The 26,241-nt window shown below is 33.1% G+C and overlaps 1 protein-coding gene across 2 annotated transcripts in view; it reads left to right on the top strand.

Moving 5' to 3' along the window:
* The window catches only part of LOC106462502 (nuclear cap-binding protein subunit 3-like), a 59,048-nt gene that overhangs the window by 17,387 nt on the left and 15,420 nt on the right, over positions 1-26,241 (top strand). For both annotated transcript variants that reach the window (XM_013922435.2, XM_013922434.2), the window contains exons 2-8: positions 11,884-11,946; positions 15,949-16,049; positions 17,059-17,105; positions 18,827-18,955; positions 20,166-20,318; positions 23,090-23,247; positions 23,968-24,163. In XM_013922435.2, the coding sequence (XP_013777889.1) occupies positions 11,884-11,946; positions 15,949-16,049; positions 17,059-17,105; positions 18,827-18,955; positions 20,166-20,318; positions 23,090-23,247; positions 23,968-24,163 (847 nt within the window). The remainder of the gene's footprint in view (positions 1-11,883; positions 11,947-15,948; positions 16,050-17,058; positions 17,106-18,826; positions 18,956-20,165; positions 20,319-23,089; positions 23,248-23,967; positions 24,164-26,241) is intronic.

Here is a 26,241-nt window from a genome sequence, read left to right as displayed (position 1 = left end):
TATGAAGAAAGATGATGTATTGATTCTATTGATGTTAAGCATGTCAGTCAGATCCTTTTAACTCTTCTTTTTTTTTTCAAGAAAAAAATTTAAGAGATTTTAATACTTCTTCACATGACAGCTTGAGCTGGGCATTTAGTGGAATTTAATTATTGATTAACTATTAGAAGCATTAATTGATATTCTGACTATATGTGGATTATTGAAATAATCTAAGATAGTAATAATTAGAAACACTGATTTTGATTAGTTGATTATTTTTATGAGTTGGGACACTAATTTATTAAACAACCTAGAATTAATTGAAAATAATAATGAGAAATCATTACAATATACCAGTTACATAAATAGATGAAATATCTGAAAATAGTAATAATCAGAAACATTGATTTCATTTAGTTTATTATTTTTGTTCAATTAATTGATTTAATCATGATTTTGATTAATTATGTGACACTAATTAGTGTAATTGATGCTCATAGGTAGTTAAGTTGAGTACTTATCTCTAATTACAACCATTCTGTTGCAGGTATCATCTTAGTAGCCCTCTGTTGAACCCTTTCCAACAATTCAATGATCTTCTTTAATATTGAAAGGCAATGGATGTCATCTGTCTTTGCACCTGTCAGATACTCTTTTTGAAAGGGTTTCTTCAGTGCAGTTGGTTACCTCTTGAGGAGAACTTAGCTGTCATCTAGCATCACCCTCAAATATAGGGGTAACAGTTGATATCATTGAAGTGTCTAGGTGGAATTCTGGCTTAGATTGATTTATTTATAATCCTGTGAATAGTAATTGTGCACCACTTGTAGCTTTACCAAGCACATGTACAAAGTACTCAAACCTGCTTAAATCTTAATTTGTAAAAACTGAAGAAAGGTAGAATTTAGTAATCTAATCATTTCATAATCATCAGAACTGAGCCTTTTATCATCACTAAAAGGCCCTACTCCAATCCTAACATTTTGCTTACTCTTAATGTATTTAAAAAATTTTTACTGTTAATTTTTAATTTTCAACTAACCTTTTTTTTCAGTTGCATAATATCCTGTTTGAACTGCTTTCTTGATCTTCCATAATCCTCAAAATCTGACTTCATAGTAGTCAATTCAAATTTCTTATACTTATAATGCTTTTCTTTAATTTTAACCCTTAAACTTATTATGAGCCAATCTGGTCTTTACATGCAGTTACTTTTTTTTCTCCCCTATGAAGAGCATGTCTGTCATGAATATTTAAAAGTTCCTCATAATTATGGCTTCCACAACACAACCTTTCCACTGTGAAAAATCACTGTCAGTTACAGGTACCATTTAGTTATTTTACTAGTGATCACAGAAAACCAAACAGCCATTGTCTTATATGTGTTTGCTCTTAACTATTGGTAAACCAGTAACATACATGTATTCACAGAGAGAAAAATTGCATGTGGAAAAAACTGTTTATATATATATATATATAGCTCTGTTGATGACATAGATTTGATCTCCAGCTATTTGAATATCATTTAATTTACTGTAATTGTCTCCCTAGTTTTGCTACAGCTTTATTTAAACAAATGCTTTACAATCAGTTTAAAATGGCCATATGTTGAGAAATGGCAGAACTTCATGATACTTTTATTGCCAGTATTTTATTACTTTCTTCATAAAGTTTGGACTGAACTGTGGGCAGGAACATAACTGTATGATGTTGCTATTTGGTTTCAAAACTAATTATAAAATGCAAGATGCATGTGCTGTTTTTAGTTTAGTATATTGTTTCTGCTAGTAAAGAAACATCTGGTTTGAACAGTCCAAAAGTAAAATGTCACCCATGGCAACCCAATCTGCAAAATCTACAAACAAATTACACATCTTCAAGAGTAGCTTCCCTGAAAATGCATACTAGCTAGTCCTGAGTTCCCAAATAAAACCAAACTATCACACCCTAAAAACTATGAGCTTCTTGAACTTTTTCTTTTATTAACCCTATGAATATGGGCAGGGTGGAATCCACACAGCTCGTAACCACAAAAGTAACCATGAGAATAATTGTACTATAATTTTTGATAACATATGCAAATCTTTACAAAATTTTGCAGGTTATTAGTAAACATTACAAGGCTTTCATTCACAAAATATCAGGTTTTTTCTTCTTCTAGAATAACTCCAAATTGTAACAGGAAACCACAAATGTTTATTCTAAATAGCTTAAATCTTGTAACAGTATACATCTATTTATATTTATTAATTTTTGTTTTATTGACCTTTGAACCATGTCTGACTAAAAATATCTCAACACAAGAAAAAGTAGCAGTGAAATAAATTTAACATATTTAGTTATCATGCATTACACTTAAGTGTTGTCAATAGGTTACTTATATTTACTGTATTTAAATTGTTTATTATTCATTCCCAGGTTACAATGGTTAAATAGTAGTATATGTGTAAAGGAGTGAAATGGTTATATGGATTAGATTTCACAAGGGTTTTGAGAAGGAACCACAAAGAAGAAGAATTAAGCAAATCAAGTTGGTTAATATTGGAAATATTAATTAATTGGAATGAAGGGTGTCCAAGTGGGAGGAAGCTAAAATGTTATGATAAATGGAATCCAGTCAAATGACCTCAACTAATATTGGTGTGCTTTGGGAAAGTAATCCTCAAGAAAAAGTTAACAGATTAGTTAGGTAAGATCTACTTTTAGTGAATTCATGTTGGCTTTCTTTTATGATATTGTATTCATTGAATAATTTTGGAGACTTGCTTTTATTAGAATTTATCCCATTATAGAAGTAAGACTAACTGGTCTATAATTTCCAGGGTAACTGAGGAGGAAATTTTAAGAATTTGCAAGTGAAAACAAAAGGGATATATTATAATAAGTCAACCACACTACATTTGCCATATCTAATGCTCGTGAGGCTTTTCACTCAATACTAGGATTCATCAAGCTGGCTAGCATATAACAGACATAGTGATCTAGATGCTATTTATATCATCATTTTATAACATTGGTTTCTAATACAGTACCTTACCTCTGCTCATAGCTATTCTCCTTCAGTGTTGCCTTCTATATGCAAAAGTGTTTTTGCATGGCACAAGCCTTGAAACTCCCATCTAACCCATGGTTTATGTGGTACACTGCATCTTTGCATGTAAATCATCTTCCGATAACCCTCAACCAATAGGAGTGCAACACACTCATCTGGTGCACATGACTCCATCTATTCTACCTAACTATCATTTCTTGTTAGGCACTGCTTTTGTGCAGACATTTCATTTATCGCAAATTTTTATTTGTTTTCAAAGTAGTGCTTTTAAGTTTTTACTAATTTTTCTTTCTAAAGTTTCTTCATTGTAGTTTATGGTCAAGAAAACTTACCTTTATTTTGTTTTTGTTTTGTTTTTTTGCTTTTTCTCACAGTCACTTATGAACTCGAAATTTTGTATCATGACTTCAGCTGCAGTTTGCACTACTTTGATTGTTGTGACACAGGTTTCAGGTGTGGGAGTCTCAGCTGGGGTTTTTTTGGCTATCATGCACAGGGAGTTTTAATTTTTCTGTGTCTGATCCATCTTTTCCTAACATTGTCTGAAATCCTTCTATCCTGCAGTACCTGTTCATGATAAGCAGGATTTTGACAGCTTTTTTCACCTTCTTATTGCTGTCATGCACACCTGTATCTCTCCTGTTGAATCTGTTAGACCTACCTCAGCTTTTCTGGATATGTTTTTCAGGTTTGTTACATTTTTCTGTATTCCTAGTTTTGTGTGATCCTATTCCTAAAAAATTACATGCTGCCCCATCATCTGTTTACCTTGTCTTCCTTCCTTCTCCCAATTTTAGAGTACATGCTGTGTATTTCATTTCTCAGTTGAGGGTTGGTGCTAACATGCCTCTTCATCCACCACAGGCATCTGATGATAATGCATTGATTTATTTTCAGGACTTTGATCTGTTTCTTAATTTCCAGCAGTTAGTCATTTTTGACTTTGTGGGGGGCAGATCCTGTGAATCCTGCATTTTTATCTCAAGCCCAGTTTCCTGCCTTTGACTTCACCTTACATCTCTTCTTTCCACATATCTTTATGACCTGTGGATGGCTCTTGTTCTCTGTAGGTCTGTTTTTGGAGATATTCCTGAATCTTTGGAATCACATATGAAATCTATGAGGCAACACTCAACCCTTTCTTCTTTCCTTGCTTGTTTGTCTCAGCCTGTTCCTGTACTTTACTCCATACCTGTTTGCTGTCCTTTGCCTGTTCCTTACTCCAGGTGTCCAACAATTCAGATGGCATTTGGCCCGGTAAGGGCACATTTCCAAAGTTTTTTACCTGTGGCAGAAATTCACACTTGACCTGTGGGTGATCCAAGTTTTATTAGACAGACTTTCTCTACAATTCCTCTCACTTCCTCTTTTGTCTCCAGTTCCAGTGTCCTTTCCATTACCTTGGGATCCCATTACCAGTCAATGTATTTTCCGAGGCTGTTTGGACTCTTCTTTCACAATGTGCTATAGAGCCTGTCAGTCCTCCTCCTCCTGGTTTTTACTCCAGGCTTTTAGTCAACCGAAAGAAGACTCAGGACTGATGTCTTGTGATTGATTTGTTCCACCTCAACCAATTTCCGGATCTTCTCTGCTTTACCATGGAATCTTTTCTTACCCTTTGGTTGGCTTTTTCTTCAAGTTTGAAGATAATCAAGGTGGACATCTCAGATGTTTATTTCCATATTCCCATTAGCCCAGCTGTTATCTTCGATTTCTCCACAATGGAGTTATGTTTCAGTTTTGAGTTTTACCCTTTGGGCTTGCCTCTGCACCATATGTGTTTTGTTGGGTGGTCAAAGCCTTTGCCCAACTTTTGCAGACTCTGGGGTTGTGCTTCCATCACTACATGCATGACTTGCTTCTGTTAGCTCCTTCTGAACTGGAGTCTTCTCAACAAAATCATTGGCACTTGAAGAAAGCAGCTTTTGTGAGTTGGATTATTAAGATGGAGAAGTCTTTTTTTATTCCTATCCAATATCTCGTTCACTTGGGTGTGTTTTTCAGTGCTTCCCTCAGTCAGGACCAACTTTCTACACTTCATCTGTGGTTGATGGAGCTTTCAGTTCTTTATGTGTTTTTTATTTTCATCTCCCTCTCTTTCTGCATGTGAGGTTTTATCACTTTTGGGGACCTGGGCTTCCATGGTAGACCTTATTCCCTTAGGTCATGTGCATTCTTTTCAGTAGACGTTGCATGACCAATGAAATCTAGCTTGGGATCCTTTGGACTGCACAGTTACACTTTCTGCTTCCTTTCTAGATGATCTCCTTAAAAAAAAAAGACAACACAATGGTGAGGTACTGCTTCCTCCCTCTCATCAAGATTTGCTGCAGTTCACCAATGCTTCTATTTGGGGCTGAAGTGCATGGATCGATCAGCAGGGAGTTTCCAGATGGTGGTCTGAGCTCAAACAAACCTACCATCTCAACATCTTGGAGCCTATGGTAGTATGGCATGCTTTGGATAATTTTCTTCCTATGGCACAGAAAAACTCATCAGGATCCATTCAGACAATTTCATCATTGTTTCTTATATCAATCATCAAGGTGGCACCCATTCTTGTTTCCTTTGTGGTTGCACATTGGAACTTCTTTATTGGGCCCACACACTGCAGATACATCTCATGGTGTGTCATGTGCTGGGTGCTTTCACCCTCATGGCAGATCTGAGTTTGCAATCATTAGGGTACTTCTCCTCTGGATGCTTTCACCACTTTCCTCAACATTCAGTTTACTCATTTTTGGCTTCTTGTTTCTCATCCACAGTCCTTGGACGTGGATGCTCTCATCCAGGATTGGACCATTTGGTATCGTTATGCATACCCTCCTATATTTCTCTTTCCCAGGGTGATTTCAGTCATCTTTTCCACTTCATATTTGGTTCCTTCTTGTTGCTCCTTACTGGCCAGTACAACCTTGGTTTCCTCTTCTCCTTCAGCTCCAAATTACCCCTCCTGTTATCTCTTCATCTCACACCATTAACCTCGGTCACTAGTCCGTTATCATGCCCTTCACACCCTTCGACTTATGCTTGGCACTTATCTGGTCTCATGAAAGGAGCTCTGAATTGTCTCTGCATATTGCTTCCTATTTAGCCCATTCTGTCCACACTTGCTCTCTTATGGGTTACCAATGGTAGTGGAATGTCATCTTCCTTTGGTCTTTCTCCTTCTTGGCCCACAGTTCCTATCCTTACATATTTTCTTACCTGACTGTTCAATAATGGGGCTTCTGTCTCTTACATTGCTGGTTATAGAGCAGCCTTATCCAATACCTTCCATTTTACTAGGTACAGTGTTGGGTTATACTCTCTTACCATCTCCCTCTTATTGCATTCCTTCTAGATTCATTGACATCTTCACCAAGCTGTTCTTCCAGATTGGAATGTCGATGTTGTTCTTCACTCTATCACACTACCTCCATTTGAACCTTTGGCTTCCTGTTCCATTTATCACCCATCCCTTCTGACTTATTTCCTACTCTTTTTTTCTGTGGGCATAACTGGTCAAATATTTTTGCCATCAATGTTTTGTGTACTCTTTTCCATTCCACTTATGTTCTCCTTTAACTGAATTGATGTTTCCTGCTCAAAACTTTGACAACTCAGGAGGGAAATTCTTCAATCATGCTAATTTCCCACCCTTATTCTCAGTCTGATCTGTATAGACTACCATGTCCTGTCTGTGTTCTTTTTTATTATATTAGCTGCACAGCCTCTTTCCATAGTTCCCAAACTTGCCTTTTTATTCCCTGAAAACATTTCCACATTTCATGAATTTCTTCTACTACCCTTACAGGCGGTGTTTGTCAACTTAATTTACTGATGCATTCTTCCCTGTCTCCTTCTTCCTGGAACTTGTTTCAGGTGATGTCATATCAGATAAGTCACCTTGCCTTTTTCCTGGCATCTGAACTTCATCATCCATTGGGGGAAATTCTTTGGTTGGGCATCTGGACACCTCACAAATTCATCTCCCATTATCTTCATCAGGTAGCTGTTTCTTCCTCATCAATATACTACCTTCCACCTGTCACCATACTTCACACATCAGTTTGACTGTGACTAGATAAGTTTGCTTTTCCATATTTTCTTTACAGAGGCATATCACTTTTAGGTCTAGGATCCCACTCAGTGGCAAACATTGCTTGTCTATGTATGCTACTTATCTATCCACACAAAATTCTGCACTGTACGGCTGACAATAAGTCATACAGGAGTATATTAACCACCTAATAACTGTCATTCAACCTCTGTGTGGTGGGTTGATGTTACACAGTGCTGCTTCTGCTTGTCTTGCAGACTTTGGTTGTTCAGAATGTCAGCTGGTAATACATGAGCTTCAGCATTTGTTTATTCCTGTCCAAGGGATGATATTGTGTGAGTTACACACTGCTACTCCAGACTCTCCACCTCAGTGAGGTTTGACTCGAGAGCTTGATGTTACACAAAGTATTGTAGCAGTTGTTCTATGGGTCATCCATTGAAGTTTTCTTTGGGTGGAGAATGTTCCCATTAACTTAATGTGTACTCACGGCCTATAGCTCACACCATCAAGGGATGTTCTACAAGACCACTAATAGGTTTTAGTCATGGCATTTTGCTTCAATCAAATGCCCATTCCAGATTGTACTCACCCATGGGTAAAGCAAAAGGGGATTGCTGCCCATCTCTGCTGTCCCCTCCATTGAATAAATCAGGGGTGGTCTTCTTTTTAAACTAGGAATTTTGTGGTCACCCATTGTGCTGTCTCTGGTGTTGGCATTCATACAAACTCCTCGCTGCATTTCATCACATTTTCTTCTAGTGGAGTAGGGGACTCCTTACCACTTATCAGTTCCTAGCTGCTGGGGTGGTGGACCATGGGAGCAACCTCCGGAACATGTTCAATTCCATTCAGTAGAGAATAGGGCAGTGGTGTTCTGCTGATGTAGATGATGTAGATCCTCCACTCCTGTGCTCTGCCTTTATGACATGGGACGAGGAAGTTGATGTTGTGCATCCATGTGCTCCAGCTTCTGTGCGGCTCTATCCAGGAGATAATGTTGTGCATGAATTACAAGAGTATATTAAATAAATTAGAGTAGATCTGTCACATTGCAGTTCTCCCCTCCGATTAGGATCCCTTGTCTTACCATCGACTGGATATTGGTCCCCAGTGGTTGATTTTGGATTTGTGTTAGACCAGTCAACATAAGTCCTCACATGGGTTTGTTGTGATTCCTCGTCCTGCTTTCAGTCAAAGGATATTTGCGTCATGGGTTCCACCTCTGTGTGGTGGGTCCCAGAAGTTTATGTTGCATTGATCTCGCTCAATTTTCTCTGCTCTGTGGTTACTCAGGGAGTTGGCTGGTCATCCAGGCACTCTGGCTTATGTTTGGTCCTGTCCAGAGGATTATATGTGGCAGAACGAATATCATTCCTATGATACTCTACCTCAGTGAGGTTGATGTTGCACAGAATTGTTCCTGGCAAATTGTTTGGATTTGTAGTAAACACCCATAATTGCATGTCCCTTCCTATCATCGCTTAGATGTCAGGTGCCTGGATGGCTGGGGTTGGTTGTGGAGTTGCTTACATGTGCCCTGTTTAATCAACTGGTAAGGAATTTTCTCCTTCCATTCTACTCAACTCGAGGTGAAGATCGTGTGTACCCTGTGCCATCTGGCTTTGGACTGGAATTGACATGCCACATATAACCTGTCACACCCTAGCCATTCTACACCATGGAGTACATCCTTTTGTTTTACCCATCAATTTTGGATGTGTTCTTCCCTTTTCCACCTATTTATGCAATACTTTTCCCATCACTGGGAGAAGAGTATACCTGGTACAGAAGTCATGCGATCTCCCATGTGTGTTCTTCTCCCAACAGGGGTTTACATTCCATGGGTGTTCTTCAGATGATTTTGAAGGATGCTTATCTGTCTTCCCTACATGGTTCCTCCATCTTATCAGTGTGAGATTCTAGCTATTATGTGAGCTGGGGTAAGGTACTGTATTATAAGTTAACATACTCCTACACGGAAAATATATTTCTGATAAGTACTTACCTCCTTTCACCCCACTTAAAACTGGTACTTAGTTTCTGCCTAATCTTAAAGTAGAATTGAATAGAGATAGTCACATGCATCAGAAGGGTGTCACACACTTATTGGTGGAGGGTTGTCTGATGATGATACATGTGAAAACACGGTGAACCACGTTAATCATAGGGTAGGTGGGAGTTTCAAGGCTTGTAACATGCAAAAAGTTTTTGCATATAGAGAGCAGCACTGAACAAGAATAACTATTATGTGAGTGGAGGTAAATACTTATCAGAAATATATTTTCAGTGTAGGGAAATGTTAACTTTCGTGAACAATGACTATTAGAGTGTGAACTAGATTTAATAGAGTGTTTGTAATTGTTAACAAGTTTATTTAATTCATTTGTGATCACAGTTTTAGGGTAAGGATTAATAACAATATTATTTATTGATTGATTATCTTAGCAACTTTCCAGGCTTCAGGCACCTGTCCAATGTCTACTGACCTAAAAATTAATGAGAAAGTCGTGTATGTGTGTGTGTGTATGTATATGTGTATATATATATAATTATTATATTTGACATGTCTTAAAATGCTTGGTAAAATATTGCATGTTCCTGGTGTTTTATTATACCACAATGTTATTATATAACAAACACACTGTTTTTTTTTTCTTTTCACAAACTGTTATATTTCAAGACACAATGGTCAAGTTTAATAGTTGTTATAAAATGACAGTTAATTTGGCAGCATAACTAAAATACAAATGAGAGGGAGGGTGTCACCTCGAGGAAGTGTAAATGCCCAATTTTTATCAGATGATGTGTTATTCCAAATGTACAGATAGTAAAAGCAAGAGGATCTTATCTAGTTGTTGCATTAATTATGAAGCCTGTGGGAAAAAATTGTATTCATCACCTTGTCATGATGGATCTTCGTGGATACTACAAAACAACTAAATGCAGTTCTTGTTTTAATATTTAGGTTCAAAAGTTATGTTTTTGTATTGAAATAGTTAATTTATAATCTATATAATCTATGTATTTTTGTAAAAAATATTTCAAATATCCTCTAAAACTTGACTAGATGTGTTATTACAGCCAAAAGTATGATTAACAATGAGGGTACCCAACTGATGAAACAATGTTTTCCAAATACAGTAGAACCTCAAACTTAAGGGCACCCTTTCGAATGCATCCAAATGCCCATTATAGCAATGATCCCTTAATATAAAAAATGAGCCATGCAAAGCTGGACTCCATATTCACCATACCAAGTTTCTTAATTTTAACCCCCCCCCCTCCCCCATTTTGTTGGTGTATGCAGGACTTGGGTGTTTGTGAGGTGCACATTGCCATGACATGGAGTGCTGTCAGCAGGATGTAGATTAGCTGTCTCTGTTTTTCTTTATTTTTGGTCACAAAGTTTCAAAGTCATTCTCTTCATAGCTTGAACTGCTAAACATTTCACATTTATTTTCTGTTTATTTTACTGTCAACAATTGAAGTAGAAATCTGCTGAATATAAAGCTTCTTGTGTCATTAGATTGTTTACGTGACACTGTAATACGACACTCTTGAGAGCAACAAAGCATGCACATGGAAATAAGCCGACTTCACCCCTTCTCCAAGAACATGATGTGGAATTTATCAGCTTATGTATCCTACAATGTTTGCAGCGAGAAATCTCCAGAGTAATAAAATTGCACTTTGAATCTGTGAAAATGTTTACAGTATATGGTTTGGAGCTGATCCAATAAACTTCACAAGTGTTTGAACATTGGTCATCCTTCTGGGATGTTTGCAATTTAGCAGTATACCGTACAAGCATACAAAGATAACTGCCCACTTTATTGAGTATCCATACAGAGAATAAGACTAAAGATACTTCTCTTAATCCTGAATATTTTGTTGTTGCAAAATTTATTTTGGTTACAAATATTAGTAAAAAGAAAGAGACCGAAAAGGTCTGCCCTTAATGACATGGTGCCTGTTGTTTCAAGGTGTCCGTTAATCAATGTTTTACTGTATTGAAGTACTTCAATCTATACCAAATATGCACAAGCATAGCTCTTCAATACAGATCCTATTTAAGTGTGAATAAAGAAACTGATTACAGAAAAAGTCAACTAGTTTAAAAAAAGTTTTAAAAGGATAACAGTATACAGTATGAGCAATTAAGCATAATATTTCAACAAAGAACTTAAAACAGCTTTTCAGAAAAAAACTGATCGAGTTCAGAAGTTATCTAGAACTGTGAGGATTTTAGTTTCAGTTGTTCAACGAGACTTTAATCAAAAGTTTCATACATATTTAAATATGTAAATGGGTACACAAAAATTGTATTACCTATGTAACTATGTATGATCACTCTTAATGTAATTACTTTTGCTATAGATTGAACAAAAGATTGTTAGAAACACAATTTTCCATATTTGTATAATCAGACTTTAAGGTTAACATTTTTGTCTAGTTCAGTTGCAGCACCAGTTTTAAACCACCCTTTTGTAAGCCTAGTAACCCTGTTGTAGCTCAAACTTCAAACCTTCAAATTATATGTCTATCCTATATTTCAGTTCCAGTCCCAAACTACTATGCTGTAGGACTAGCCCTTTTATATCTGGGATGAGAACAATTATCTAGTATTTCTAATGAACTAAAAAATTATAGTCTATCACCTAAGTGACTTTTAGTATTTATATGCAACTGTTTGAAAGTAATTACTTTATAAGAATGAAACTTAACTTACACAATTCCTGTGATTGTTTTTTTTTTTTCTGCACTGTGAACCATTCTTCTTGAAACTTACTTTCTATTTTTACAGAATATTCAAAAGTACGAAAACCCAGCAGGTGCATTTTACACAGGACTTGATCTTTCATCCAAGGTAACTACTACCATTAGTCAAGAAAACTATATGTTTTTTATTTGTCATAAATGTTTTATTTCTAACATTAAGCAAGATTTTCATGTCTTCAATTTATTCATAAAAATAGTGGTTTTGCATAAAATGTAAGCTTACATTAATCACCTGGTGATTGACAAAACATCTGTGTGAAAATGTGTTTCTGAAAATCTTTATTTCCCTTACACAGCTTATGGGTATGTTGTTTAAGATGTTAGGTCTGATGACATATGTCACTTTTTGCTTCTTCTGAAGTGTAGAGGAACACTTCTTACTTTAGTTTCCATTGGCACTTTGAACACAGTTTCATTTTCTTGAAATTTTGCAGCTGGTATATCTATGAACATATAGATTCAGAATAACAATCTGCTTCTTTAAGATGAACAATTTATGAATATTAATTTATACTTGAGTGTTCCCCCTTACATCTGTATGTGAATCACTTATAAAAATTATTATGCAGGTGAAAAACACTACCTGTACATATGTTAACTGCAAAAAAATTAGGTAGCCATTATGTAAGAGAAATATTATTCATATACACTCATGTATCCAGAAATATTGATAACTAAATATGTTTGTATAATTGTATTTGTGTAGTGTTCTGATTTTAGATAATCTGTTCTATTTATAATAAACAGGTGTCTAGGTGATTATGTAATACTTGTCTGTCAATATAAGGTTATTTCATAAGTCATGTCATCTTTATAAGCTGCTACATCTGCTGGTTGATTCACAGAGCTAGGTGAGTCAGTCATCCTGAGTACCAGTTGAGTGATCATGATAATTTTGGAAGTTGTTTTTGCTACTTATGATGATAAATTCAACAAGCAATCATGGATAACCTGATCTCCCCTGATGAGTAGTAGGTAAAAAGAAAAATGCAGTGTGAGGGTGTTAAACCCATCAATGGCTACTTTATAAGGATTAATGATAATTCACAGTCTGTTTCTGAGCTCCTGGAATATTTGAAAAATATAGTAGCTGCAGAGGCTGAATTTGTTTCTGATGGTGATAGTGATACTGTTTCTTCAAGTTCATTCTGTAACTAACCACACATTCCCTTCCCAAGTGGCTCAGTGTTAGGTTTGTAGGCTTACAATGCTAAGAACTTGGTTTAAATACCAATGGTGGGAACAGCATAGATAGTCCAGTGTATAGTTTAATAGCAAGTAAACAAACAAAAATCATCCAGTAAACACAGTAGGCCTAAAAAATTCCAGTTTAAATGGTGCAGTGGTTTCAAATGGCTTATCAAATTACCATAGACTAACATGAGGGAGTATAAGTTATAAAAATAAAAAGTTAACTAGTACTTCAACATCATTTTGATTATAAAATATAAATAATAGTGCTTAGTAAGAAATGGAAATGTGTACATATCTTTTATCTCATCATTGAATAATCTTAAAATATCTTTTTACCTTTTCACTTAGTTTATTTTCCTTTCCAATTCTTTATCTTTTATTATTTATTTTGAAATGTTAACTGGTGCCTTTGGGCCATATAACATTATGATTGGTAGAGATGCTTTTGCCTCTGGCAAAAGGGTTTGCACTCGACAATTTTTATAATCCTTAAGGAGCAAGGTGATGATTAGAAGAACTTAAAATGTCATTAAACCTTTTGAATATGAAATAATACATAATTAATTAAAATATGAAAGTAAAATCTAAATGCAATTTAATTGTCTATCAAACTAATATATATAGGCTTATATATATATATTTGGTTTAATTAAATTATGAATGTAACTCAGTAACATTCTGTGATTCTAGAGTGCAGCAGTAGCCATAGAGTAAAACCTAAAAGTGCAGCCAATTGGTTTTTTATATGTGATCTTTCTCTTCACTTGTCGTTCTTTTTTTTCTTTTTTTCCCCTCCTCCTCCTTCTTCTGATCAATGTCTTCTGCATCTTGAGGCCATAGTATTAAATCCGTTGGACATAAGAACCACCAAAAGGGGTCCTTTACCCCTCTCCAGGATTTTATTCTCATTTCTTTGTTGTCTCCATAAAGACCAGGAACTGGTGTCACATCATTGACCTTTCCTCTCTCTCAACCACTATCTGGTGGTGGTTCCTCAGTTCACAATTGGTTTCTTCCTCTCCATTGGTCATTTTCCCCTGGACTGTGGATGGCCAAGGTAGCATCTTGGATACTTTTCTACATTTTCTGATTGCCCTGTACTCACTTTATTTCATTCACTGGGATTAGGTGTACCAGTTTCAAACTCTTCTCTTTGGCATTGCCACAGCTCCTTATGTCTTCAACCAAGTCATGGGAGCATTTGCTAACCATGTCTACAGTCATGGACTTCATTTCCATTATTACATGGACAACATTATCTGTTTTTTGCATGTTATTATTCTTTTTTTTTATGCATTATTCAATTATGTAAAAAATTATCTAGTGTAGTACTACTATTAGTGTTAAAAAGAAGGGTTAAGTGTCCTTGATAGTCAACAGCAAAAAAAAAAAGACCCAGGTAAGTACTTTTTTTCTTGTTTTTCATGTGTATTCTTTATTTATTATTATAAAAGTAAGTAAAAGGTAGAAATAGAAAAGTTTTTATGTTATTTAAGGTTAGATTGGGTGAAATAAATAATGATAATATAATAAAAAATTTTACGAGGTAAACTCAGAAGTAGCTTGTGCATAATGTAGTTCATAGCGTAATGTGAGCTGCTCATTCACCAAGTGATTTACGACTTATATTGACATGAATATTAGTTAGACAGGGTTCAAAGGGCAATAAAATGTAAGTATATATAAATGTATACTGTTATGAGTTTAAAACTATTTAGTTTAAACATGTGATTTCACATTACAACTTGAAGTCATTCTGGAAAGAAAAAAGGGGAATTTAGATTTATTTCAATTTTTTAGTTGTTATGAGGTAAGTTAAACTGACCAAAATTTCAGATTTTTGAGATGAAGAAAAGTATTTTTAATCTTAACATGGAAATTACTTAACACTCAGTCTCAGTAAATATGGAGTCTGAGTAGGCAACACAATGCAGTATGAATTAGGGCAGGGGTGTCCATATCAGTGTAATGCAGGTCACCCCATTATATAATATGCCAATTTCCTAGTGGTTTAGCCAGCTACATGAGGCAAAGTGTTTTCCTTACAAGAGAGGTAGGAACTTAGTACCTACTCCTTTATGTGAGTAAATTCTGTAACAAAACACATACCAATCTATTCTGTCTGATAATTACTGTAGCCCCACTACCCCTCATGTCCAACTGACCTGTTGTGTGAAAATGCTTAGTTAGTCATGTCTCTTTCTGCCCATCCTTGTCACACAATGGGTCATTTTGCCTTTCTCCTGTCATACTTCCATCTGGGTGAAGAGTATACCCTGTATAAGATGGATGCTGTCTCCCACAAGTGTTGCCCTCCTAGTAAGTCCCTATGGGCTTTCTCCTTCAGTCACCTCAAAGAGAGCTCAACTAGGTTTTCACAATTGCACTGGCCCCTTCACCACATCACTACGTGCAGAGAGGTAAGTATATTGTTTCAGAAGTTTACATCTTCCTTACCTGAAAATGTATTTCCAATAGACACTTAGCTGCACACCTCACTACTGGTGAATATTATTAGTCTAATTTTGAGTGCAAGTGCTTATAGGAATCTACTGTATGTGGAGGATATGCCACCCTCCTATTGGTATGTGCAAAATCTCAAAGGCAGATGCACAAAGAATAGCTACAGTGTCTAGAGAGGTAAGTATTTATTGGAAATACATTTTCAGGTAAGGAAAATGTTAACTTTCATCTCAATAAAAAAACATTAATTAGTTATTTACTACATGTAGCAACACATGATTTAATGATTAAAACTAATTTGTCTGTAATTAGACTTTTTGTTTGTACTTCAAAAAATTAATTACCATATGCAAAAAGTAAGGGTGAACACTTGTACGTTTATTTCAATGTAAAGAATTATATCAAAGTTCATTTAGGTTTATTTCTGCAATAGGAAGTGCATGCTAAGCTAGAAAAACGAGCCCAGCGTTTTGGTTTTGAAAATGAACCACAATGTCAAACTACACCAGAAGAAATTAACAGTTTGTACAAAAGGTAAGATTTACATTTGAAAACAAAATAAATAACTTTATATTATTCAGAGACATTAGATTAGAGAGGTAAATTGTGATAAAGATGTGCAAGAAATGAAGTACTGCTAATTTTTTGTTTATTTTGATTTCCACTGAGGATAGTTATAAAATAGTTATTTTGAAACAATGTTGTTTTTATATTCCATTTGGAAATTGAAATTGTCAATTAGTAATAAATTTATATCATAATAATTGATATTAAATGTTTAACTAAGAAAGCCTCAAAGTGAAAAGTAACTCTGGTACCAGGACTTGAACTCGGTACCATTTACTACTAAGGCCAATGCTCTTCCACTTAGCTACTAAAGAGTATAAGCGAAGTGAACATTGATGGGGAATAGATTATACCTGTGGGAAACTTAATGGTAAAGCATTAACATTGTTAGCTAGATTCCAGGTTGAAGTCCCTGTCCTAGAGTCCCTTTTCACTTAAATATTTAATATTAATTGTTATGATATAATAGTATTGCTATTTCATGAATTCATAATGACATTTAATAAATAAATGTAAGTCTTTGTACCTGCCATAATATACTATGGTAATTGTACTCATAGCAGAAAGCTTTACAAGTAAAAAATTAATAGGGACAACTTTTACTCTTGGATAGCTCAGTGACAGAATACTGGTCTTGTTAGCCAGAAATCCCAGGTTCAAATCTCTTTTCACTTATCAGCTTGTTCAAGTAAATGTTTAATATCATTTTTGGAGAATCTTTCTTCTTAGTGGCTTATATTTTAGCAAGTGTTCTTGTTTCCCAATTAAAAATAATTTCAGTATTAAAATTTAAATTACTTTGCTGTCAAACATGAACTATTTATCAGACATTTTAAAGTTAAAGTACATTACACTTTATGTGAAGATTAAAAAAACTATAGCTCTTGTATAGTGGGTAATGGTTATTGTATCTCAAATTTTGTACATTTGTCAAAAGCTTTAAAAAATTAATTTCTATTTTTTTCATCCTATGTAGTCTAAACATTGAGTGTGATGCAAGGGACTTCAATCAAAATGAACCAGGTCAGTATTTTTTAAAGTGAAAAATGTATGAATAATGCCAAAACTCAAAGTGATAGGTAGAATTGAATAGAGGGAGTCACATGTGTAATGAGATTATGTTACACTCTGATTAGTAGAGGGTTGTCACATGATGATTTGCATGAGAGATACATTGGAATTAGTCAATTCCAATGGAGGAGAGAAAAAAATGCTTGTGGCATGCATAAATTATATTTTGCATATAGAGGGCAGCACTGAATGAGAAAAGGTTTTTATGTGAGCAGAAGTAAGTACCTATTGGAATTATATTTTCAGTAGAGGAAAATTATAACTTTCATGTGTATTCTTTATTTATTATTGTAAAAGTAACTACAATGTAAAATTTAGAAACTTTTTAGGTTAAATAAGGTTAGATTAGGTAAAATGAATAATGATAACATTTTTTCACAAGGTATGGCCAGGTGGTTAGGGTGCTCAACTTGCAATATGCCCATCACACCAAACATGCTCGACCTTTCAGCCGTGGGGACATTATAATGTGACATTTAATCCCACTATTCGTTGGTAAAAGAGTTGGTGGAGGGTGGTGATGACTAACTGCCTTCCCTCTAGCCTTACACTGCTAAATTAAGGACAACAAGCACAGATAGCCCTCGTATAGCTTTGCACGAAATCCCTAACAATCAATCACAAGGTACACTTGCAAACAATTCATGAGTAGCCTATGTATTATGTAATTCAATATGGTAATGTGAGCTGCACATTTGCAAAGTGATTTACAAATTTTAGGGTTGGAATATTAGTTAGACATGGTTCATAGGGCAATATAACAATAAAACTTAAGTATAAACAGATAAATACTCTTATAAGTTTAAAGCTATTTAGAATAAACAAATGTAGTTTCATGTTATAATTTGAAGTAATTCTAGAAAGAGAAAAAGGATAATTTGTATTTTTTTTTAAAATGTTTGTTGGTGGTTATGAGGTTGGTCAAATTGGCCAACCTCATATAGAGTTAGGGTACAGAATGTAACAGATAAAATATAAAGTTTTATTGATAAAAAAATGTAAGAAATTTATTTAGTAGGTTTTAGAGATTATGCAAATAAAATTTGAGATTTTTCAGATTAAGAAAAGTATTTTAATCTTAACATGGAAATTACTTTGCACTCAGAGCAGTCAACACTTTGACTCCATATATTCATGGAAAATGTTTTGTGAAAATACCTCATTAAGAATTCTGATTTTTCGATTACAAATAATACTTAATAATTACTGAAAGCTTGTGAAATTTTGTGAAGATGCACAAAACATGTAAGAAGTTATTGTATTGAAACTATAAAGGTCAGTTTGGTTTCACGAATTTGGTTGATTCAACTGAGCCTGTAACAAGAGAGTTAAATCTATTGTAAAGAGGAGTTTCACCATAGGGAAAAACTTAAAATACTTTCTGTAATTTCTATCCAGGTTTTACATGTTTGTCCTTTTTTTGTACATTATTGTTTTACCATAACTATACTTTTTATAGAAAGATTTTATATTAACTTTTTATGTGTGAATTTGTATTCCAGAGAATAAACATGTCTCATTGAAATGTTTTCTCCAAAAATAGAAGGTTGTTTTATGATTAAATTATTCTGTATTTATATAGTAAAAAATAAAATAAAACATAAAATATCTGTGAATATTGTAAAATTTAGTTTGCCTTATAAAGTTTAATTCTCAAAATATTTGATTTTCAGGAAAATACAAAGGTTATCGACTGAATGCAGTTCACATTCGAGGTGTGAATGACATGTGTACCCAGAATGTATTTGATTACTTTAAAGAATATGGCCCTGCATCCATTGAGTGGGTCAATGATTATTCTTGTAAGTGTATGTTATATGTTAGAAGAAATTCACATGATTACTTAAGGGTTTATTTATTGAACATTCCTAAAAGCTTTATAAAAATAAATATACATTAATCTAGAATGAATGTAAACATTGTGTATGTTTTCACTCAAGGTGGTGTAAACATTATGTAGGTGTGTCCACTCATGTTGGTGTAAATGTTATGTGTCTACACAACTTATAGTAATCATTGTGCAAATGTCCAATTATGTTAGTGTAAACATTACATCCATTAAACTATTGTTAATATTATATAGCTGACTTTTCAAATTAATGTGAATGTTATACAAGTATCCTGACAAGTTAGTGTAAAAAATATTTTGGTTTTCCACTTTAAATATTATACAGGTGTTCACTGATGTTAGTGTAGAGTAAACATTATGAAGGTGTTCACTCGAGCTAATGTAAATATTATGCTGGCATCCACTCATGATATTGGTTACCCAGAGCTCTTGTATAGGTGAATAAAGTTTATGTACATTACAGACAGATATCTTCACAAGTTAATATAAATACTGTGCTAGTATCCAGTCAAGTTACATGCTATATACGTGTCCACCCAAGTTAGTATTAACATTATGAAGACATCTTGACAAGTTAGTACAAATGATATGATGCTAGGTATATAGGGTGCTAGAAACTTGAGTTGGGAACATGAAGGTCTAAAAAAGTGACAACAAATCGAGTATAAAAGAGCATGTCTTCTTAGAATAATGGCAAGTAGTAACAACAAAAGCAGTATGTGAATTAAATAAATTTTGTTAATTAAGTATCTAAAACTCCATATTAACGAAACTGGAACATCTCTGAAACTGTTAGTAAAATTGTGATGTATCTGTTGAAAGTGTTCTAATCCATTATAGACAGATTGACAGAAATAGTGCAGTCTAACTTGATTTTTGTCATGAATATTAGTTTCCAATTTTTGCTACCTTTTTGCATTCAAACCTTAAGAGAAACATTATTATTAGTGTTAAACTTAAATGGCTTAAGTTACGAGTATTGATATTTAATAAAAAAAATTTGTCTAACTAAAATGCTTAAAATAATATTTTTAATCAACTTGATATCTTGGTGAGTGTATTCTAGGAACACACAGACACAAATTATAAGTATATAAAAGAAATAAATAAAACGTTACTTTGGTATCTCCAACTTGCTGTTAAATTTTACAATGACATTTCAGGTAATGTTGTGTGGTTAGACAACATGGGAGCAGCCCGGGCTTTGATTGGCTGTAGTAAGCCAATGGAAATTCGTGAAAAGACAGAAAAACATCAGAGCCAGAACAGGGACATAAAAAAAGAAGAAAGAATAAAAGGAGGGTCATCTGATAAAGGTGAGATTCTTAACTGTGTTAACTGAATCATACATTCAATTATTGAACTTGTTGCAAAAGGATTTAAAGTTGAACTGGGGTGTTGTTTATATGTTCACAAGAAAAGTGAAAATTTATTATTTGTTTTATATGCCTTTCTTGAAGTTTTTCCTTTAAGCTATCAGCTTCAATAAGTGTTAATGATATGGTACATCTTCTCTGGCTACTATTAACAATTTTGCTATGTGCATCTTTTTCTGCACGTATCATGAGGTTGAAGTGAGTTACATTTAAAATTTAATTAAATTACTTTATTATCATGATATACAAATAAACTTGGCATCAAAATATAGCAAATAACCCAAATTTTAATGTTGTATAAGTTTTAAGTTCCTACTTTTATACGACAGTATTTTAAAAAATCCTCAATTTTCCTTAGCATGAGAATTCTGAGATTTACTCTCTAGATATCCCCTTTTTTCTAATTTATTTACCCCTCCTCTGATAAGTACGAAATTTAATGTAAATTACTTATTATAATGTTGTCATTGAACAGCCAAAGCATAATTTTTATAACCTTCAATGTTATTTGGTTACAGAGCCACAAGTTAGAAAATCAGACCCCTCTTGCCTCATCTACCTGTCACATCTTACAAATTGCCAATAGTTCTCTCTGAAATTTTATACCATATTATTTATAACCAATGGAAAGCCAAAGTTTTAGTCTATCAAATGATGTATTATATTACATTATTTTTTGTACAGAGAATTGTCTATTTTACTCCCAGTTCAAACTTTATTCTCGCAGGAAACATATCAATAAGCTTAGCTGAACTCCAAACAGTTCTTGTCATATAGTTAGAAAGCCAGAACAATTGTGATAGTCATAGGACATTGTCTGCTTTTTGTGTGTTATTATTCTGGGTACTTTGGTGCATTATTTAATTAAATAAAAAATTACTTAGTGCAATAGTACCATTAGTATAAGAAAGAAAAGCAGGGTTAAGTTTTATCAACAGTTGACAGCAAAAAACAAAAAAGACCCAGGTACATACTTTATTTCTTATTTTTCTCTCGCATATTTTTTTTTATTACTATAAAAGTAACTAAAATATAAAAATTAGAAATTTTTTTAGGTTGAATTAGGTAAAATAAAGAAAAATAATAATTTTTCATGAGGTATGCTTACAAGCAACTCGCGAGTAGCCTGTGTGTTTCTGTAATTTAATAGGGTAATGTGAGCTACATGTTTGCCAAGTGATTTACAACTTGTATGGCAATAATATTACTTAAACATGGTTCAAAGAGCAATAAAACAATCAAATTTAAGTAGAAACAAATGTATACTGTTACGAGTTTAAAGCTATTTCAGATAAACTAATGTAGTTTCATGTTACAATTTGAAGTCATTTTAGAATGAAAAAAATAGGTAATTTAGATTTTTAAAAAAACTTGTTTTTGGTGGCTGTGAGGTATTTTATTTTTATTAAAACAATCAGTATTACTGTCTATGGTACATCTCTTCACACACTCCACTTACTATTTAGCTTCAGCAGCAGCTGATTTTCAAAGTTCCTACTAGACAGATTAGCTAATCTCTGTATTAACGAGAGCCCTGCAGAACAAATGTTTGCATGTTGCAGAGGCAAACATGGGGGTGTTTGCAATAATTGAAACCTCTAGGATATATATATAATACAGAAACATTATAATTAAAGATTTAGCCTGTGATAAAAACAGGACCTATTTTTCAAAAAATGATTTATTTACAAATACACATTGTTAAACTAGGCCTCGTACAGTTTCATTCTTAGTTTGACTTCATTATTCCACCTGCTGAAGCATAACCTTATTGAATTTGAAATATGAATATTGAAAATTTTACCTCCATCTGTTTCTTTAAATTTGAGGACAATTTGATGTATGCATTGAGTTCCACCAGTTTGGGCTTACACAGGAGGCATTGCAACTTAACTGAATTTCCCACTATTGTTTTCAGTGAAAATAAGTCTTTAAATAGGGACAAAGTTATCACAGTCAACACTAGATGTAAATGGCTGTGTTTTGTTCCTGTTCAGTAGCGGAGGAAATACCACCACTTGTGATTGTCTTATTTGAAAGAATTGGTGTTTTGTGTTTGATGAAAACAAACACTATCACTATGGCAACCAGTGTGGTTTTTCTCCAATTTTTTCAAATGTAACGACAGTCTTATAAAAGAAATGTAGTGGAGTAAAAGTAGATAATTTCTTCTTGAGTTTACTTAAGTAAAATGTAAAATATCTTACTTAAATAGTGTTTCATTACACTGCTTAATTACTCCCCAACTATGATTATCATTTTTTAAATTTATTATTTTATTAATGCTTTACATTATCTAGAAGTACAGCAGGAGAAGAAAATACAAGAGACTATTGCAATTAAAATATGAAACTGTAATTGGAAGATAAATTACAATTATCTTTGTTGTAAAGTATGTCATCTAAAATGGTATATATTAGATACTTCAGTTCATTTTAAAATATTTTACACACAGCCTTTTTTCTGCATATTGAGTAAAAGTTTCATTTGCATAAAAGTTTGTATTAAGGCTTTCTAATATTTCGAGAAACTGAGCTGAGAACATTTTTATGGTGTACTACAAGCTCATAATGTGTTAGTGAAAAGGCTTAAGTTATTTGTTATATCTGTTTGAGAATATTTTTTAAGTCTGCTAAAATCTGGCTAATATGTTGCTGTGTCAGTTAAATGCTTTTTTAATATTTATAAAATATTTTCTTTTTAACTTGAAGGTGAAGAAATTGTATACATGTCAGATGATGAGGAAGATGACACAGATGATGAAGAGAATATCACTGATAAAATTAAGGAACAGGAAGAAAAAAATGTTGAAAAACAAGAAAGAGAATTGATGAAATCTGAAGTTGAAAAAGATGAAGCTTTGCCAATTGTAAGAATTTTAGAAATTTATTTAGTTTTCCTAGTTGAAAGAATGATTTGAAGATACAAGAATTTGTTAAGAAATAATGAAATGTAAATAATAAAACATAACATGTGATGGATCTAGAATAAATAAGAGTCATTTTAGAGATATCTATGTTTTTAATCACTGTGAATTTTCAAGAAGTGTTAACAGATTCAGTAAAGAAGTTTAAATCCATATTAAACAAAAAACTAAAGTTTTATTATTGCTTAATAGGTTTATAAGGATCTAAGATATAAGGAGTTAAGTATTGTATTCATCTGTAGAGATTGTTCTTTTTTTTTTTGGTACTATATTATAAAATGTACAAATAAATAGAGTAAGAATCTATTTATCAAATGAATTTTAAACTTCATGTTTTGGATCTCTGAAGTGACTGAAAGTTATTTATAACTTGGAAATTTTCTGTGGAACTTTGACATATTTAACTCAGTACTGTTTAACTGCAATGAGAAAAAGCTGATTCTTAGTTTTGCAAGTTGGCTGAAAGTATACTAATGGTTATTAAAGTAGCATATTGCAGTCAGAAAGGATTAACATATTTTTTATTATACAGTTCTTTGAGCATTTGTTTCTCTTGGGAAACATAAAGCCTGCAGTAAGACCTGTGCAGTAAATTAGATGCTGACATTTTTTGCCTGATGTGTTTGTTGAACATGTGATTTAAGAAAAATGTGAAATTGACAGGAAGAAAAGGCTGCAGCAGATAATCAGAAACCAGAACTGGAATTGTCTGAAAACAGCTATACACACACAATACAGAGTGAAAAGAAACCTGAGTCAACCAATGAGAAACTGGAGGTACCTGTGCCTCCTGGTTGTTGGAGGTTAGGGAACCCAACTCACAAAGCCAAATATCTTCTTCTGAGATTTGCTGGAAAAGGTAAAAAAAATCTGCTAACAATGGAAACAAATATATTAATGTGAAAACTTGGTTTATTAGTTTAATTTCTAGAATTAAACATACATAAAACATTTTAATTGCACTTTTTCATATTAGGAGTTAAAATTAAAATTACTTTGCATGTTGGACAGTCAACATTACGAAAAGAAAAAAATTTACGAAGAAATCATTGCTTAAAAACCTGATATTTTATATACCAAAGCCTTGTAATGTTTACTGATAATCTGCAAAATTTCGTAAAGATATGCATACTGCACTAAAATATATAGTATGAAAACTATAACAAGCACAAAATGATGATGAGGTTGGTCATTGGGACCGAGCTTGTAGTGAGAGAGTTAATATGTGACATTTGGCCTATGTGACTGTTTTCATGTTTTCAAAGTACTTTTATAACAAAAATATAACATACATTTTCAGCTTTGTATTCTAAAAGAAAGTAACTTATAGATAAAGGCAAAAAACCATAATTGTTTAACTCAGAGCTTTTTTTTCTAATCTGCATAAGAAAAACTACATTTTATCTGTTCTTTTCACTCTTGTATCTTTGTATGGTGGGTTTGGTTGATTTGACTGACCTTGTAACCAACATAAAAAAATTAGGAAATAGATATAAATTATACTTTTTTTGTTCTAGAATGACTTCAAATTATAACAAGAAACCACAAATGTGTAGTCTAAATAGCTTAAATCACATAACATTGTACATCTATATATATATATATATATATATTCATTGATCTTTCAACCATGTCTAACAAACATTACAGAAGTTAAAATGATGCAGTGCATGTACAGTCATGCTATTGTATCCAATAATAATATAAGACTGGCCTTTACAAAATGACCTGCCTTGGCTTTGTTCTAGTGAGCCAGTATTTTGTAAAATACAATCATATATCAATTATAATATATTACATATGCATATATATTATTACTATTTACAAATAAGTTCTAAAATTTCAGTTATTTTTCTTAAAACATAAAACAGTAAATAGAGAAATATAGAAACAATGATGTTTTCCACTTACAAACCTTTGTATTCATTTGCCCACTTGCCATAATTTGCCAAACTTTGTCAAATTTCACATGTGGAGGATGTAAAACAAAGTAATTTTTTAGGTTTTATATATGCATTTTGAAATAACCAAATATTATAAATTACTCTATCGATATTCCAGAATTCCAGTGTAATTGATCAGGCTTAATAACTAAACTGTATTTGAATAAAAAGAAATATTGTTTTTCGGACAATATTTTCACTTACCACTTCCTTCTGCGATTCAAGACAAAGAAATAATCTTGGGAACTTCTCACCTTCTAGAGACTGAGAAGACCACTAGAGGGACTTTCTGAGCTTTTGATTGGTTATTTACATGTCATAGAAGTAGGTGTACATAAGCAAGTATTTCCAAAAATGAAAGAGGTGGGCGGGGCACTGTGTTTGATTCACTAAATGTAGCAATATCTCAGCAAATAGAAAATATAGGAGGTTCTTGTTTTATATTCTAGTTTATCAATATCGGTAATTTGAGTTTCTAATTCATAAGAAACTATAGATTTTGTATTTGGACATCACAAACATGATTTGAATATAATAAGTTGTATTCAACATACCATGTGACACACAAAAATTGATATTTAGGAATTTTTTTAATATTTAATTTTAAATTAAGAAATTAACTAATGTATAATACTAAAATTTGAATTATAATCTACAGTGTGATATCAAACATATTGGCATACATTCATAAAATAGTAGATCAATAAAAATTTTTATGTAAGTCTACAAATGTGATGACATGCCCTTTGACTCCTGAGCACAGGAAGACCCATAGCGAGAGGGTTAATTCATATTTTTCCTAGTTTTTTTATCCCAAATATTATGAATCTAAACCTCAAATCATTTTTCCTCAACTACTTATATTCTTTTATATGCATGATCTTCCCAATGTTTAAAATAAATACTTATGTATTAAAATATCAGCTTTAAGTCCATTTTAAACTTGAATGTGAATTTTCTTACTGTTTATTACTTACTTTGGGAGAAATCCACT

Source organism: Limulus polyphemus, unplaced genomic scaffold, assembly GCF_000517525.1.
Source record: "Limulus polyphemus unplaced genomic scaffold, Limulus_polyphemus-2.1.2 Scaffold1184, whole genome shotgun sequence".
In the NCBI taxonomy this organism is placed as follows: domain Eukaryota; kingdom Metazoa; phylum Arthropoda; class Merostomata; order Xiphosura; family Limulidae; genus Limulus; species Limulus polyphemus.
Note: the sequence above shows the minus strand (reverse complement) of the source record. Positions and strands in the feature narration are given on the sequence as shown.